At 41.3% G+C, this 17,291-nt stretch overlaps 1 protein-coding gene across 2 annotated transcripts; it reads right to left on the bottom strand.

Annotated features, from left to right (window-relative positions):
• On the bottom strand, positions 1–17,088 carry NUCKS1 (nuclear casein kinase and cyclin dependent kinase substrate 1). 2 transcript variants are annotated; one of them, XM_069771291.1, is made up of 8 exons: positions 16,719–17,088; positions 8,531–8,580; positions 7,391–7,496; positions 4,703–4,758; positions 4,226–4,378; positions 3,818–3,970; positions 2,889–3,038; positions 1–2,198 (listed from the first exon to the last, which is right to left on the bottom strand). In XM_069771291.1, the coding sequence occupies exons 1-8, from the start codon at positions 16,733–16,735 to the stop codon at positions 1,999–2,001; spliced, it is 885 nt and encodes a 294-aa protein (XP_069627392.1). In that variant the 5' UTR covers positions 16,736–17,088; the 3' UTR covers positions 1–1,998. The 2 variants fall into 2 exon arrangements, with proteins under 2 accessions (XP_069627392.1, XP_069627393.1); XM_069771292.1 differs by having other exon boundaries at positions 2,889–3,035; positions 16,719–17,081.
• Between the last annotated feature and the right edge of the window lie 203 nt (positions 17,089–17,291).

The raw sequence follows: 17,291 nt of genomic DNA, 5'->3' as shown, positions 1-17,291 counted from the left end.
TTTACAATGGAAACACCGATCATCTTTATTGTAACGGCAACAGTAGTTTCATTATAGTAAAGAATGTTAGAGAACTTAAATTTTTATAAGCCAAGGTAAAGTAATTTATCAGCCTCAGTAAAATCCATGGCTATGAATCACACACGACAATCACTTGGCTGTTATATTAATATTCCGTTCCACATTTTAGGCTCCACACTGTGCTCAGCATCTTCAGGCTCCCTATGCCATTCAGCCAAGTGTCCTTCCTGGTCATATTAGTGTATCACATCTAAAAGCTCTCTAAAATCCAAACAGGATTAAAAATCTGGTAGCATGTGCACCAGAAATCCAACTAATTAGCTGCCTTATGTTACCTTCAAGAGGCTGGTTACAAAATGTGTAGTTCTGTGACAAAAAAAAAAAAAGATGCAAAGCTTGTCAGCTATAAGATGACTGCGAGCAACATACAGAAAGCACAAAGAGTTTAAGAAAAAAAAAAAGAAAGAAAAATGGCAGGTCCAGTTTTCAGTATTTCCACCAACAAACATGGCAGCAACCTCTGTATTAGGGTTTGAAAAACAAGGCTTGTGTACTTTAATTGAAGTTTAAAAAAGGATATGGCTGCTTTGATAAAAACACATTAAAATGCCACCACACACATCTCAAGTGTCTTGCATTTAGAGGGACATTCTGCTTTTATTATAAAACGACAACCCTGCTACACTGCTTCCAAACTCCACTTCCTCCCAGCTTCATCCTTTAATACCGTTCCCTATTCAGCACTTCTTAGGCTTAGGGAGCAGAATGACGACCAACAGTTAGAAGCAGACATGTCGATGTAGGAGCAAAGCCTCCCGCACTGTAGGGTGGAAGGATGAAGAAATGGAAGTGGTATCGTGGTGATGTTCACTATCAATGGAAGTCTGCTGTCCAACACTGTAGCTGGAGAGGCTGAGAGGTATGACTACATAGCCTTTCCAAGGACAGATGTAGGGAGAGAAGAGAAACACTTAAGCGTGACTCATGGGATCCGAGACTGACCAGAGCATTACAGGAATCCTTTGCTTCACATTTATAAAAGGACATCCCTCGCCCCAAAAGCTAAAGAATTTAGGTTTACACTACCCATTAATTTTTTTCCTTGGAAAAACTTTAAAGACATTTTCCACAATACCAAATGGAAACCAGAGTTTTAAAAATTGTTTTCAATTTCTCTGCCCTATTCTGCCCATCTATAGCCAACCTTGGAAGAAATAAAATAGAGTTAATGGATGAGAGAAGCTTCTAGGTTGTATATCTAAATTTGTATAGAATGAACTGCAATTTGCCTAAAGCAGAATAGTGTTCTATCCAGCAAAGACAAAAGATCTCGCATCCTAATTGGAGGGTCTTTTCTAAATAAAAGACAGTGGACCATCTACAAGTCTCTTGATTGCTTTCCACAAAAAACGTGCCTGAATCCAAGAAACACAGGTTTCCCCCCCATGTTTCCTCTTCCTCAATTGGAATTCGTATCAACTACATTTTTTTCTGAGAGTGAACTTGTATCAACAAAAGTCTGTTAAAGCATAGGTTCATTTTTTCCACATATTCAAATACAGAATAATAGTTTTAAAGAACTCTTACCAGCACTGGAAAAATCTATTCTACTTAACGATTTGTAAGTATGGTTTCCACGTATCAGTCTCAAACCTTATTGCTTCACAACTGCAGTATCCCTTGAAAAAAATATATATTTAAATGGTCTGTTAATTTGTCTCAAATGGCTTTCAGATTTGGTGGGGGAGGGAGAACGGAATGGCCAACAGAGAACATCGACTTCAAAATATTACTGTATAAGGGTTTCCTTATTAAAAAAAGGATACACTGTATTAAACAGCTGAAAGTAAAGACAGCATTCAAAGCCCATGAGTCAAGCCACAGCCAAAACCGTGTTCTACCCCTAAGTATGTTTTCTTTTCCTTTTTCTTTTTTTTTCTTTTTTTTTTTTTAAACAAAGATTTCCTCAACTGCCATTTAATCTTCACCAGAGGGTGCTTCATCTTCAGATCCCTCATCCCCTGACTTCTCTGGTGGAGGACTGGCTGATTTTTTCTTTTCTGGGGGACTTTCAGGCTCTTCATCCTCTTCTTTGGGGGATGGGGTCTTTTCTTTTGTTGCCTTGGAAGCTGTGGGGCGGCCTGCCTTCCCTTTGCCTTTCACTGGACTGGGGGTCACTGAAAAAAGAAAGAGCTTATAAAGGTTATGATCAGCAACAAAGACAAGAAAGTCATATGGCTTTATACAAACAGGATTTACAAGACACTTTGGTAGCAGGTTTCATTTCACTTTGACCATACCACACACATGGTGTTTTTTGCACTCCATATTAGTAAAGCTAAACTGAAAAGTTAGCTAACAAGATTTAAAAACTATTTAATTGCAAGTCCTGATTAATTACTGGATATGACATCATAAACTAACAGAGCTAGCCTCTTGTCAAACCAGTACATATGTTACTATCATGACTTTAGACTTCCTGCAGAAATACATCAAGTTTTCCTTTGGTTCAGATTTCTCCACCTTCCTCCACCCTGAAAACATCACAAAGTCCATGAGTGCCAAACAAAGCCACAAATTTTATCACTTGGCTATGATACATAGGAAATGCAGCATCTCAATAGGGAATGTTTTGCAATCTATGCAGTTTTTGCCAACAAGACATAGATATTAACTCAATCTCTTAAAGTAAGAATTAAAGCGACTTTATTATTTCATAGCCCTGCTTTAAATCATGGTACCTCACATGAATTAGCCCTTCAACATTATATGTGAATGCCTACCGACCCCAAGATTTCTACTGAGTCTTTTATAGTCGAAAAAGAAAATACTAGCCTCTAAAGCAAACTTTCTTTGCACAGACTCACCTGTAGCCTTTAGCCTGGGCTTCGGCATTTTCTTTTCTTTCCTCTCTGGCTTGGATTTCTTGGAGACCTTTTTATTTTTCTTTTTTGAACTGCCATAGTCACTATCATCATCATCTTCCATGAGGAAGTCTTCATCGCTTCCTGAATCTGCTGAAAGCACAAAGAAATTTAAGGTTTTGGAACAAAGGAAAGAAAGCAGAAGATACAGTTGAGAGATCTGCCAGTTAAAACTGTTGAGACTGGAAAGTAGGACTCTGCGACCTTATAAGCTTCCACCTATCTGCTGTGCTAAAGAAATTTGATGTAGCAGAAGATTTTACACTGGTAGGGATAAAGCACTAGTATGATGAAACAGGCAAGTGTTTTGAGGTCGTCAAAATACGCTCCGTCTCCTTAATAAGTAACCCATCTCAAAATAAAGAGAATCTCTTGACAAAGAGAAGTTACATGATCTTTTCAGTGGTACTCATATTTCATTCTGAAATCATGTTTGCACTCAGTATTTCAGGAACTTGCTGCAGTTCATCAGCAGCTTAACCCATCTCTTCTTATGAAACAAACTGTCCTAGTTTGATCAATCAAGGATAAAGTACTTCATCTGAAAGTAGCATCAATGCCTCAATACCAATGGGATACAAAGCAGCAGCAAAAAGCTTTAAGAACTTTACGTTAATCCTTTAGGACTGCTTATAAAGACATAAATCTTTGCTGCAAACTTCAAACAAAAATTCTAGATGTGAAAAACGTAAGCTTGGTCTGCTGGACAGATACACAGTAATAAGTTACCGAGAAGGCAAACTTATGTCTTCACTATCACAGTCAAAAAGCAAACCATGTTCCTTTTGCTGTCTCGCCAGACCCATAGACTCATGTCTGGTACTATACCCATGGCACATTGATTTTAACTTCTTACAATCCCATTTACTCACTCTCCTGGAACTGTGCCTCATCATCCTCTTGTTCTTCCTCCTCACTACCCACATCATCCATAAGCATCTCTCGTTGTTTAGAAGCTGCTTTGGATGCTGCCTGTCGCTGCTGACGCACATTTTTGTGGTCTTCTTTCTCGTCCTCGCTGTCCTCTGCAGTAAAAGTCACCAAGTTATAATGAAGATACAGAACACAGACCACCTAACTGTCTTGAGGTAGCACGTGGGCAAGACAAAGGTCAAGTCATTCACGAGAAAGTTAATCAAAATGCTTACTGAATAACTGAGCCCTGAGGGGAACATAGCCACATTCAACTTAATAAGTGTGTTTCTGTAATCACCCAACAATGATCCTGTGCAGTATCTTTCACTGCAAAGACTAGCAACACTTTTTTCTTTTTTTCTTACCTGCAGGCCTTTTCCTGGATTTGGAGGCTGCTCTCTTATTCTTTTCTGGTTTAGCCTTTTTTCCTTTTTTGCTTTTTTGTGAGCTCTCATAGTCACTGTCAGCTTTGCCATCATCTGCTCCTAAGTCATCATCTTCGCTGCCAAAATCTTCATCTGGAAGGAAAAGGTACAAACATGAAATTTCTTGTATCATTCTGAAATATGGACAGAAACTACAGGGAAGAGATTAACACACATTATCTATCTGTGAAGATAAACTTTATAGCAGCATCATATTAAACAAAAAAATGTTATCCCAAACCAGGGCCGGAAGTAACAACAGTAGAGGCAGCATCCAGCTTAAGATAAGTGTATTAAGAAAAGTGCATGCTTCTCTAGTCAGAACAATTTCTTTCCTATGTCAAATCCTATTCCTGTAACTCTTACAAACTGGTCTTTATTTTGAAGATACACTATCAGTACAATGTAGTTAGTTACCTGCCGAGTGTGAATCGTCTTTCTTAGTCTTCACATCTTTTTCTTCTGAATCCTCACTGAAAATAAAAGAAAAACAGGGTTTGACTGCTGTTTTACTTTGATTTCAGTCACTGCGGTATGGAAAATACCAATTTTCAGAGAGCAAACAGATCTCTAGGCTGGGAATATGCACTTTTCCTGGACATTACCAAGTTATACTTCAGGATTACAGAGCTGCATATGTAGTTATCATGGTTGGAAAGATAAATTCTGAATCACATACAAACCTACAGACTCAAGTGAACCAACCAGGAAATAGGTTGAGATGAACCACACACTTCACTCTGAAACCTACCAATAATCCAGTTGTCTTCCATTTTACAGTTAGAATTTTGAAGTTTTATATGCTAATGCATGTCTGAGTCTATAAATGGAACAAAGTTTTTTTCTGAATATATTTATAGTCATCACTTGTCTTTATGTGATTTTCTTCTTTGGACTCCTTCATTCTGTGTACATTGCTGTATAGCACTTAACTAGCACACATTTGGTCTACAATCTCTCAAACGATCTGATCTCTGATAGTTTCACTGCTCCCTACTAGTGGTTTCAATCCTCATCAGAAGGTATCCCTATCAAGCCAGTACTAATGTTCTGCTCTTATCCAAACCCCCATCATTAGCCATCACCACTGTCCAGAGAGAGTTTTCCTTCCAGCATGTAAGAACACGCACTCCAATCGGAAAGTAAACAAGTGTTTTAAAGAGTAATGGTGAATACTCTGTCAAGGGCCACTGATATACAGCATGCTTCAGGAATGGCTGCACTGCAGAGTTTACCAAGATCAAGAAATACAATAGATCAAACCATCGCTACTATCAAATTTGGCAGTTGGCGCTGACACACAACATTTTTCAAGAACTCTAATAGTATAGATAACTTGTCACATTGCAGCCCCTCAGGCCTGTATGTTTTCAGTCTTGTACAGACAACTGGATTCCAATCACTTAAATACGTGCGTTTGGTTTACATGCAAGCCTTCTGCAATGTTTGTGACACATGTGGAAATGCTCTTACATACTGAAAAATCCCCAAAGCTAATGGGACATCAAGGTCAACTATTTAGTTGCTTTGGGAGCTGCCTAGCCCAATTTCTTTATATGTTACACCCATTAAATATTTGATTTCAGGTGTTAGAGGCATTTGCCGGGCTGAAAATAGTCTCGCCCCCTCAGTTCACAATAGCAGGTGGACCATGCAAATGTTCCCATGTCTACATTCACCTTTCAACTTATAAAACAGGAGCATGATGTGGAAGCCTCTTAAGCACACCTACTGGTAAGTTACCTATATTCCAGCAAACAGTGCAACAGAACAAAGAGACACCTTGGGCTTATAGAGTAAGAACCAGCTGGCAGAACCTCCATGCCTGAAGTTGATGCCTGTCATGAAAGCAGTCATTTGACCTAATAGGTCTTAAGGCAATCATTTACTGACCATAGTTATTGTAAAAAAGGAAGATACCTTCACTCTACAGGAAAGACTTTCATTATTCATTAAGGCATCCCTTAGAACTGAGTCCTTTCACACTGCTGCAGCAACTCAGTTATTAAACCAAGTTACTTTGTTTATGAATTAGACAAAACTGGAAATGACAAACAAAGAACGATATAACTAACAAATGGCCCCTCCTCCTAACTGCCATTGTACCATCCCATTTAATCTTTAACCACAGGAATGCTCTGAGCATACCAAAAAAACATGGAAAACTAAATGCATCTTGCCATTAACTTACCTGGGTAATTGTACTAGTTGCCAATTTTTCTAACTTGGATCATATTCCTTCCCATTCCAACTCTCTAGCTTTGGAAAGCTATTTTAATGATGAAGTACTAGTGACAAGTACTTTACACATGATTTCTCTGTCTACTCGGGTAAGAAAGAACCACCTCAATGTCCAAGCTGGTTATGCAAGCTTTGTGATTGAAAGCTCTGTATCTTACACTGCAGGCCTTGAATTCTACTTAAAATCACTCTTCTTAGAAGATACTGCTCCCCACATACAGGACAAGGTTTGGAGACAATGTTCCTAACAGATTGGTGTGGTTTAACCCCAGCTAGCAACTAAGCACCACACAGCTGCTTACTCACTCGCCCCCGGTGTGATGGGGGAGAGAATCGGAAGAGTAAAAGTGAAAAAACTCATGGGCTGAGATAAAGACAGTTTAATAGGTAAAGCAAAAGCCGTGCACGCAAGCAAAGCAAAACGAGGAATTCATTCACCACTCCCCATCAGCATCAGTGTTCAGCCATCTCCAGGAAAGCAGGGCTCCATCACGTGTAACAGTTACTTAGGAAGACAAATACCATCACCCTGAACATCCCCCCCTTCCTTCTTCCCCCAGCTTTATATGCTGAGCATGACGTCATATGGTCTGGAATATCCCTTTGGTCAGTTGGGGTCAGCTGTCCCAGCTGTGTCCCTTCCCAACTTCTTGCACACCCCCAGCCTCCTCACTGGTGGGCTGGTGTGAGAAGCAGAAAAGGCATTGTCTCTGTATATGCACTGCTCAGCAGTAACAAAAACCATCCCTGTATTATCAACACTGTTTTCAGCACAAATCCAAAACTTAGCCCCATACCAGCTACTATGAAGAAAATTAACTCTATCCCAGCAAAACCAGCACACAGATGAAGTGCTTCTTTTACCTGTCCTCCTGAGAATTCTTCCCAGATCGCCTCTTATTTTTAGCCTCCCGGGGAGACGAACGGATTTTCTTGGATGGGGGACCTGAATCTCTTCCATAATCTTCATCTGGACGGGACAGTACAAAATGGTTTTGAATCAAACTCCTAGTTCCCAGCAAACTGACTTCCTCAGCTATAACTTAAACTGACCATTTCATGCACATCAAAAAGAAGCCCTTCAAAAAAAAAAAAAAAGTCACAAAGCTTCAAACAAAACTTTACAGAAGCAAAGTCCTGTCTTAAACTAGTGATTTACCTTTTCTTCTGCCAACAGCACAATAAAAATGCCGCATACAATCAAGTCTGACACAGGACTACTAGGAAACATATGAAAAGCCTCACAGGAGGACACAGCATCTCATTTTACAGCTAGTCAGAAACAGAGTTTTTATGTAAACCTGTTAAAAATTAACATCCATACATACTTCTACACGCTTTTAACAGCATTTTATTTACTGTCCTATGATGGGGGAAAGTATGTCATTATATAGTAGTTTACAGTGTAACTTTTTACAACTATTACACAATACCTTATACAATACAAGTAACAGGACTGCAATTAAGAACTACGCATATTTGTTTCCATTAATTATCAGTGCAAACAGTAGCAGTATGTCTGTTTAAGAACACAATATATATATTCCATATGGCTTCCAGAAATATTTCGTTAATTCACACAGAACCTAAAGATTTTTTTTTTTTAGATGCAATTCACAAAAATGCCTGACATTACAGGATTAACGCTAGTCCACTAAAATAAATTGAAAACATATTTTACTGTAGAAAAAAGTGGCATCAGGGAGATTCTGCCACAGACCATAACATAGACCAAGGAAGAAGACAGTTGCTGCCAACAGCCTCAAGGCACTACAACAATACAAGCATTAAATAATAAGATTTCTATCACCATTGTTTGTTTAATACAAAACATATGAGAATCATTATATTTTCAAATACTTATTAACAGTTCAGAGACTGTGAAGAGCAGAAACTCCTTAGCATTTAAGTTAAAGATGTGACTAGAAGCAAAAGAATTAATATGCAAAGCAATAAACTGCTCTAGCCCAAGAATATTATACTGTTAAGAAAAAAGTAATTTACCAGCATCATCTGATTCCTGAAACTGGGAGTAATCGACGACCTTCCTGTTCCTGTTAAAAAGCAGGGGGTGAAAAAAAAATTAGCAATTCATAATCTCAGAGATACAAAAGCTTTCTTCAAGTAACAAGAAAGTGCCATATCCTTGCTTCCAGTGCAAGATTTGTAGCCCAAAAACATCCCAAGAACACTCTCATAAATAAGCCACCTACACCTTTCAAGTCAGAAATGAACACACAGTGTATTCTAGCATTTTCCTAAGGAGCTATTATAATAGACTGGATTATATTCTCAGAATTTGAAAGTGCTTTTTGGCAAGTAGCACACTCTGATGGCTCCTGACTGCAGTGAGGAAGAGCCGTCTTAACCTATGCTACATGGTTCTTTCATTATTAAAACTACGTATCTATCAATATATAACATGATACTAGTGAAAGCACTATTTGAAAGCAATGTCTGCACCTCAAGATTAAAGTTGCATTTAAAGAACGCATCAGCCTGAACTTTAAGCCAGAGCTCCCCCACACCCTGTCTCAAAGCTGTGATATTTAAGACTAGGATTCCAGGTATAAAACAAGTACACAAATACTATCATGAAATAGATAAACATTTCCTAACTGTTCTTTTTTGAATTTCTGTTTCTCACAGCTCAATATAATCATGCTTGACCTCATACCTTCCTTTCAAGATGTTTGCTTTCCTATGTGATCCCTATTTCTAAAGCATTTTAAGTTTTCTCCAGGGGCTTCTAGGAGCTTTCTCAATTAGTTACTTTGATGCTCTAACAAGATGTAAGAGAGCTGTTACAATGCTTAACTGTATCACTAGGCACAACAATGAAAGAACATACACATTTCACCCAACCTATATTTTTGGACAGCGAATGAGCATGGATCCATACTTTATTTACCTCATCAGCACCTTCTCTGCTCTCTAACCTAACTGAAAGTAGCACAGGCAATGAGGTATCATTAACAGTGCAAATGCAATGGCCAATTCTAGACAAAATTAGTTAACTACACAAGCAGCTATTACTGAAACCAATGCCTCACTTGCCAACAAAATTAGATGAGTTTCTCTGATTTACCAAAACCTAAAAACCAAAATCTAAGTAACTGTTGGCTATTTTCTCAGCACCTGTCCCAACTACTTTATTGACAAGACATAACTGCCCTGTAATACAGCTACTCAAGGGAACCAAGACAGCTACGTAATTGAATTATATTTGAGTTCTAGCTGATAATGCCTCAGTCAGACTCCAAACATCTACCTCTTATGGCTGACATGCAATGGGAGGATGAGGCACAGCTGAAAAAGGCACTAGAGATTCAGGCAGCCCTCCACACACTTTTTACAATCCCTTTGACCCAAAGCCAATGATGAACTTGATTTTGCAGTAATCATCACATGAGCTCACCGCTACAACTAGAAAAGTCAGGCAGGCGATAGATTAAGTGACCTACCCAGCATCACAGACTCGAGGACTGCTGCAAAGAGAAGCCAACACAAGCTCCATCCAGCAGATGAACCACAATGCACTGCAGAGCATGACTGCTGAATTTCACATTCAGTTCCCATTAACTGAACTGCACTTTGCGATTAACATCGTGCACCGCTAATAAGGCTGTTTAGTTGAAAGATACCCCAAAAGTCACTGTTGTGTTCTGGCTGTTGATCCATTTGAAATCAATTACAAGTCACCCTCCTGTACAAGTACCCCTATATTCATGGCTTACAGCAGCAGCCTTCAAAAGACAAAGGAGCATAATTATTTTATTTCAACCCTACACCAAGCCTCTTAAAAAAAACTCCCCCAAAACCCCCCAACCCCTCAACAACAAAAAAAAACCCCAACAAGAAAACAAAAGGAAGGCAAGACCAGTCATTAGATTTCTACAGGCTGGATCCCATCCAAGCTTCAGAGTATGCATGAGTGGAACAAAGTACAACAGTGATGCGCTACAGAGTGCTGCTCACTCACTCACAGTCCGAATATGGTAAAATACCAATTTAGAAATACAACTATTGGCACGCCTTGTTATAGTGTACCATGCAGGGACTCAAATTCTTGTTGCAACAGGTAGTCTTCCTGAAGATTGCCTCCTGACCCATCTCACATGTGAAAACACTGATTTTATTCTTGTAAGTATATGAAGGACAATAAAGTTACTAAATAAGATGTTTGATGTGGTACAAGTATCAGGTATTAGGTTTTTTCCTCTAAAAGTCTAAACGGGGAGGAGGGGGGAAAAGTAGAATTGCCACATGTTCTGTTCTAGCAGTTTTGTAAAACAATGGTTTCTGACATCACTTATCTAACAAACAAGATCGAAATTGCAATATTGCCGCCTTGTAGTAAAGTGGTCATACACAGCTTCATCTTCTTCAGTCAGAGACCCATATTAAATCAGGTACTGAAAATGTAACACAGTCAGATAAAACATTAATGAAAAACATTGTCCCTATGGAAAACAACCTTCCTCTTTCTAAGCACTGTACCCTACCTTCTCAGCTAGAAAGTAAATCCTGCTGGGCTCTCACTACCTGGTGAACAGGAGTAGTGATACTTATATCAAAAAAAAAAAAAAATCACTATGGAAGAAGAAAACAAAAGAGAAGGCTGTTTGGTTTGCTGTATCTTATTTTGCAGGGCAAGGAGAAAGGTGGAGGAAAGAAGGTATATTTACACTGGTATTACTGAAGATAGAAACTTGCAAGTCTTCCCAACAGAACCAGAGAAGCTCACAAGGGCAGAAACATCAAACAAACTGCTCTTGCATCTGCCATTCTCCTCACTCTATACTCATCATTCACCCCATTTAGATCAACTTCTGTTTTTTCTTTAGAACTGTCAACAGCACTGATGTGCAATGCTTAATAATTACAAGTATGCAAAGAGAGACTGCACCTTTTATTACACCAAGGTGATAAAAACACAGTAGATAAGCTACCTGGAGTTAAAAGCCTGAAAAAAAAAAAAAATTGCTGGTTTTGTCAATGAAGAGTATCTCTTTGCCACCAGCAACCATCTAGAAGATGTTAAGGCAAGCAACCAGACATAAAAATAAACAATTTGTTAAATTCAGTTAGACTGAGCATAAAAAGACAGTCTAGTAGACATCTGGGATGGATATTGTTCAATCTGGTTTAAAATATGCACTGAAATTTTAAGATAACTTACTTACTAATTCAGCTTAACAATTGAAGTGTGCATGTGAGAAGGAACTGGGGGAGGAAAGGTGTAGAGAGAGGTCCCAATAGCACAAGTTTTTAGTAACAGCTGTCAGTCCAGTATTTTTGGAATAGAGTAACTTATCAACACGTTATGTCGGAAGCACCTACTTAGCAAAGTAATAGTCAAGTAATCTAGTAAGAACTCAGAAATGCACAGTAATTCGTACAACCTATACTCAATGCCTACCAAACTGAAATTTTGAAATGATGAAAAGCAATACTAACATTTAAAAGGATCACTAAATGCCTATACAACTGAATAAGAACTGTATGGTAATACCCTATCTTCAGCTAGTGAGGTCCCTAAATCCTCAGTCTTTGTAAGTCAACACATCAGAATGCAACCTAATGACCAGTTAGAAAGCTTCTGTTTTTTTTAAAAGGGAATACTTAGATCCCCAGATATTTCCACAGGCATTAAAATCCACAGATAGTCTAAGTTTAAAAAAAAATACATATACTCCTGAAAAGCAGTGCTAGAAGGAATCTTCAAAAAGCTAGTAACTGATCTCATCATGCACTGAAGAGGAACATTTAGGTTAAATGATTATCAGCAGAAGTAAAAACCCATCCTCTTATACAATACGGCAAGTAAAACGCATGACAGGTTAAATGGTAACTGAGGGGTTTTTTTGTTTGGTTTTTTGTTTGTTTGTTTTTTTTAAACTACAGCATTTAACCAATATAACTATCAAACTAAGCATTTGTGGAAAAAAGTTACGGAACTTCCTTCACTGTAAAGGCCTGTTGCAGGTCTGGCACAGAGCGGTCAGTTTCACTTTCTGGTTCTCATTCCAGTTGGTAAAGGTGTCTCACTGAGGTCAACATATTATCAATAAATAGTTCCATTAAAAGCACCCCTCTGGTGCCTTTTTTATACATAGATAAGCAAAAAGATAGATAAGAAATGTTTCTTATAGGTATTTTCAAAGTTGTGCTAAACAACTACGCAGTGCTAGATTTAGGCCTTAAATGAACATTCACTTACAATTATGCATCAGAAGTTGAAACATTGAAGCCTAGTGACAGTTATGTACCTAAAACACGTCACTATGGTGTTAGTCTATTCAAAAATTGGCACAACTGTACTCAGACAAGACTCACCGACTAGAGGTTCCCAATTACAGAGGTCATTGTTTGGGTCTGGACTTGGTGTAACTCCAAACGTCTGTAAGACTAGGCACTGCTCATGGTATCTGCAGAATTTTTAGGGATACACATGACTTGAAACTCCATAAAACAATTAAATGATTTATGCAGCAACAGTTTTAGCAGTCTTGTGCCCATCCTCCATTTGAACCTAACTACAATTGAGAAGAATTTAAAATATAATATAGAAATGCTCTGATGCAGAGCCAGGGGAAAAAAAAAAAACAAAACAAAACACAAGCAAAACCAAACAAACCCCAAAACACACACACACACACACACAAATCAATTCTGCAACCTGTGTTGTTCCTGGTATTTTGATTTTTATTGTGTCTCTACCTTGCTCTCTGTTTCCCTTTAGACTGAAAGTTTTCAGAGCAAGGATCGTATCTTTTTACTTATCTGGAAAGTGTCTATAGCTTATCTCTGGACACTACCACACATTATTACTCAAGTTAAATGCCAGTCCCCAAGGAAGTGTTGCTTTTCTGCTGCCCCATGGAAGTTTTCCAGAATCACAATATTTATACTTTACATTGTCCAGGTACAACACTGGCAACAAGACAAGTTACATTTAATAGATAAATCTATTTTTTCCTTCAAGTAAAATCTCGAAGGACCACCCTTCCACTGTAGTGCCAATGCAAGACTGGGATTCAAGAGTTACTAATAAAGAAAAATTAAGTACCTAAAGCCTTGAAGCACTGAGATAGAGCAATTCATAACTGGCTTTAATCTTAAAATGAACAAACGAAAAACCCCTGTGATTTCCATACTTGCCCACACTGTTTCATTTTGCAATGCCTGCAGGAGAGGAGTACCAGCAAGTGAAAGTGACCAGCAAGGAAAAGCAGAAGCAAGCTCCATCAAATTTAAAGTCAAAATTCTTACTTAAAACACATTAATTGATGCTCTATATAAAAACAGTGACTCAGAATGTTTTATTTCATTTGTATTCAAGGACAGGGATATAATAACGTAGCCGTCAGCTCCAAATGCTCTTTTTGCAGTGCTACAGAAGAGTTAGCCACAAGATGCAGAGGTTCAATAACTGTAGGTTCCTTCACTTTTTACTTCTTGCCATTTTCTAACAATAGTGCAGATACCATTGTTATCCACCCAGAAGTTTAACTGTGTAGAAAGTACTTGGCTTTAAGTGCCAGGCACATGAAGCCTGTAAATACCAGGACTTTATTACTACTTCTTAACAATTATAAAAAACTGACTTCAACAACCAGACTCAGTCTTAAGGCAGTCTGCTACCAACAAGTGGAGTAGAAACTGGGGATATACGTTGGATTTTATTAAGTTCATTGTTTTAGCTGTGCATATATATATTCACTACAAACTAGCAGACATAACTCAATTCAAAGACCGCTGAACAGAGGAAAACTTTTCCAACACTAAATCTTATTCTGATGAGGAACCTTTCACCAGACTTCCATATTGCCAACAATTAGCTAAGATATCCAGAAAAAAAAATTTATACAATTTTAAAGTTTTGAATTTAAATCTATTAGGAGAGTTCTCCAGTTACTACCTAGTAGAGCAACATAATGTACTTGCCACTGAATATTTATATTTTTTTCCCCTGAAAGGGCTGCTCAATACAGCTAGATAGCGGAATGCTATCCTGACAGGTCCCAAAAGGTTTTCTGCTACTCACAGCCTGCTGGACTTTGGCACTTAATTTTCCTGTAGACCAGTGCCTGTCAACTGAGGGTAAGACAAGTCAGATCTTTCACAACACTGCAGGATCGTACAGATTTTTTTTTTTTAATTATTTTTTTAGAAATGGTTGCTTACAAAGTTACTTAATACCAGAAACCTTAGAAGCTATAGCTATACTTTTAAAGATACAATACTTTCCTTACCTGTAGCAAGACTCCAGTGCTGGCAAGTAAATCACCAGCAGAACATACACCGAAGTGTCACCCTGAGCAGCAAAGTCACTGTATTTCAGAACACAGGCACTGTCATTCGAGATCAGACCACTAGTGCATCTAGTCCAACATTCTGCCTTGCAAAAGGCCAAAGCCTGATGCTTCAGAGCAGGGTATACCCAGTCCTATTAATCCACCTTTTGGACCCGAGACAATTCCCTAGGACCGGAACTTTGAGCTTTATTTACCCTTACCTTTGCATGCAGGAATACACTATTGGTTAAAAAAAAAAGCTACGAAAAACAACTGTTTCACTCATCCCTGTGCCAAACTTTCCTACTTAGCAAAGTAGTCCTAGTTTCCGTTTACTTTTTAAACTCTCACATATTAGAGATATTACTTAAAAACAAAGGTTATCACCTATAAATGTATGTATGTAAGTTTTACAGCCACAATTAATTTCATATTTATTATTCCAAAAGATCCAGAATACCTAGGATCCACAGCCTAGATCAGGCTTACTGGGAATAAAAGTACAACCAGTTACTTAAAGTATCTTGAGAATGGAAAAAGGTCAGAGCGTTCGAAGAATACCTTAAGAAACCTCTTACCTTTTCTATAAAGACAATTTAAATTGCAAGTTCACTCTCTGAGTACTTTCCAGAGAAAAGTAGAAAAGAATACACTCCTCCCCCCTCAATAAACTTCCAGATACGTGGCAAGCTCTCCACGCCATAGATTTTCAAAGTTATCACGATTCAACAACGTGGTTAAGATCCCCCTGCAACTCCAGGTCCAACGCTGTCTAACTAAAGACACAAACACCACGACCCACCTCATGATTACTGCTGGGGAGAATACAGCCCGTTTAGCTAAATGGCCCACGGTTTCCTCCTCCCCACAACCTAAAATCAGTCCCCCCGGGGGTTGGGGGGAGGAAGGGGGGAAACACCAGTAGGAAACCGACCCGGGGAGAGCAGTTAGCTACCAGGCGAGAGGAAAAGGGCGTGTGTTCAATGCTGTTCCCACCAGAGGGGGCGGCTCCTTCGAACTCCTCCCCTAAACGTGGTTTAACTTGTATGCACAGCCCCTCTCCTCCAGACCCTCGCTGGTCACGGCGGATTGCATGCGTGTCCCCTCCCCCAACCAGCGTGGTCTGCTCGGCCCCCCCCCCCACGCCTGGAAGGGGGTGCAGGGGGCTGCGACAGAGGCCTGCTGGCGAACACCGCCTCTCGCCCGCCCGTTCTGCGCGAAGTGGGTCACGGTGGATGGCAAAGATTCACTTTCCCCGTTACAAAATGCGGGAGGCCGTACGCAGCCTCCCTCAAGGCCTCCTCCTTTGCACCCCCCCCATAACGCGCTGCCGCCTCCCCCTACCCCCCCCCCCCCCAGTAAAGCCCGGGGCGATGCACATCACCTTACGCCAGGCCAGCAACCAGGCGCGTTGCAAATAATAATAATATTTATAAAAAGTTGCAAGAAAAAAAAAAGAAGGGGGTGGGGGGAAGGTAGGAAATACAGGAGCAAACGGCCCGTGCTGCATCCGCGCGGTCTCCCTGCCCCCCACGTTCTCCTCCCCACGGCCACGCAGCCGCCCCTCGCCCCGCGGGAGCCCGGCCGCACGCCTGCCCTCCAGCCAACGTGCACCGTCCTCCGCGGCTCGACCGAGGCCCGGCCTTCCTCGCCTCGGGCTGCCCCGTTCTTCCTCCCCCCCCCCAGGGCAACGGCCTACGGTGAGGCCTTTGCGGGAGGGCCTACACCGTCGGCCCGCCGCCGCCGGGGGCCGGGCCCGGGAGGAGGAGGAGGAGGAGGAGGAGGAGGAGGGAGCGGAGAGGGAGGGAGGGTGAGAGGGAGGGAGGCAGCGCTGGCGCCGCGGGTGGGAGGAGAGGCGGGAGCGGGGCCTCCGCGCTCCGCCAAGGACTCACCTGACAGGCCTGGACATTTTCCCCGGCGGTTCGGGCCCGGCGCGGGGGACGTCGCCCAGCGCTGAGGGGAAGGAGGGAAAAAAACCCAAAAAACCCCCCAAAAACCCCAACAACAACAACGGGGGAGAAAAATAAAACAACCCCCACCCCCCCAAAAATAAAATCAAAAAACAAACGGTGGCCTGGTGCGGGCTCGGCGTCGCCCGTCCCCTCCCCGGAGCGAGCGGGAGCCCTGGGCCCAGCGCCTCAGGCCGCGCCTCCGGAGCCGCCTCTTCCCCCTCAGGCGCTGCCCGCCGCCGGCCCGCGCCCCACGCCGCGGGAGACGCCCGCTACCTCTAGCGTGGGCTGCGTGGGCTGCGTGGGCCGCGCGGCCCCCCCCCCCCCGCCGCCCCCGGTCACCGCTCCTCCGCCGCCGCGGTCGCCGCCGCTCGCCGATCCCCCCCGCAAAATGGTCGCGTTCGCACCGCCGAGAGGATGCGAGCGAAGGGGGGGGGGGGGGGGCGGTGCAGCCTACCCCGCTGGCACCACCTCCTCCCCGGCTCATTGGCCGCGGCGGGCGGATGGCCGCGCGCC

This window comes from Haliaeetus albicilla, chromosome 26, assembly GCF_947461875.1.
Source record: "Haliaeetus albicilla chromosome 26, bHalAlb1.1, whole genome shotgun sequence".
Lineage (NCBI taxonomy): Eukaryota > Metazoa > Chordata > Aves > Accipitriformes > Accipitridae > Haliaeetus > Haliaeetus albicilla.
The sequence above is the reverse complement of the archived record's forward strand: the minus strand, read 5'-3'. Positions and strand labels throughout refer to the sequence as shown.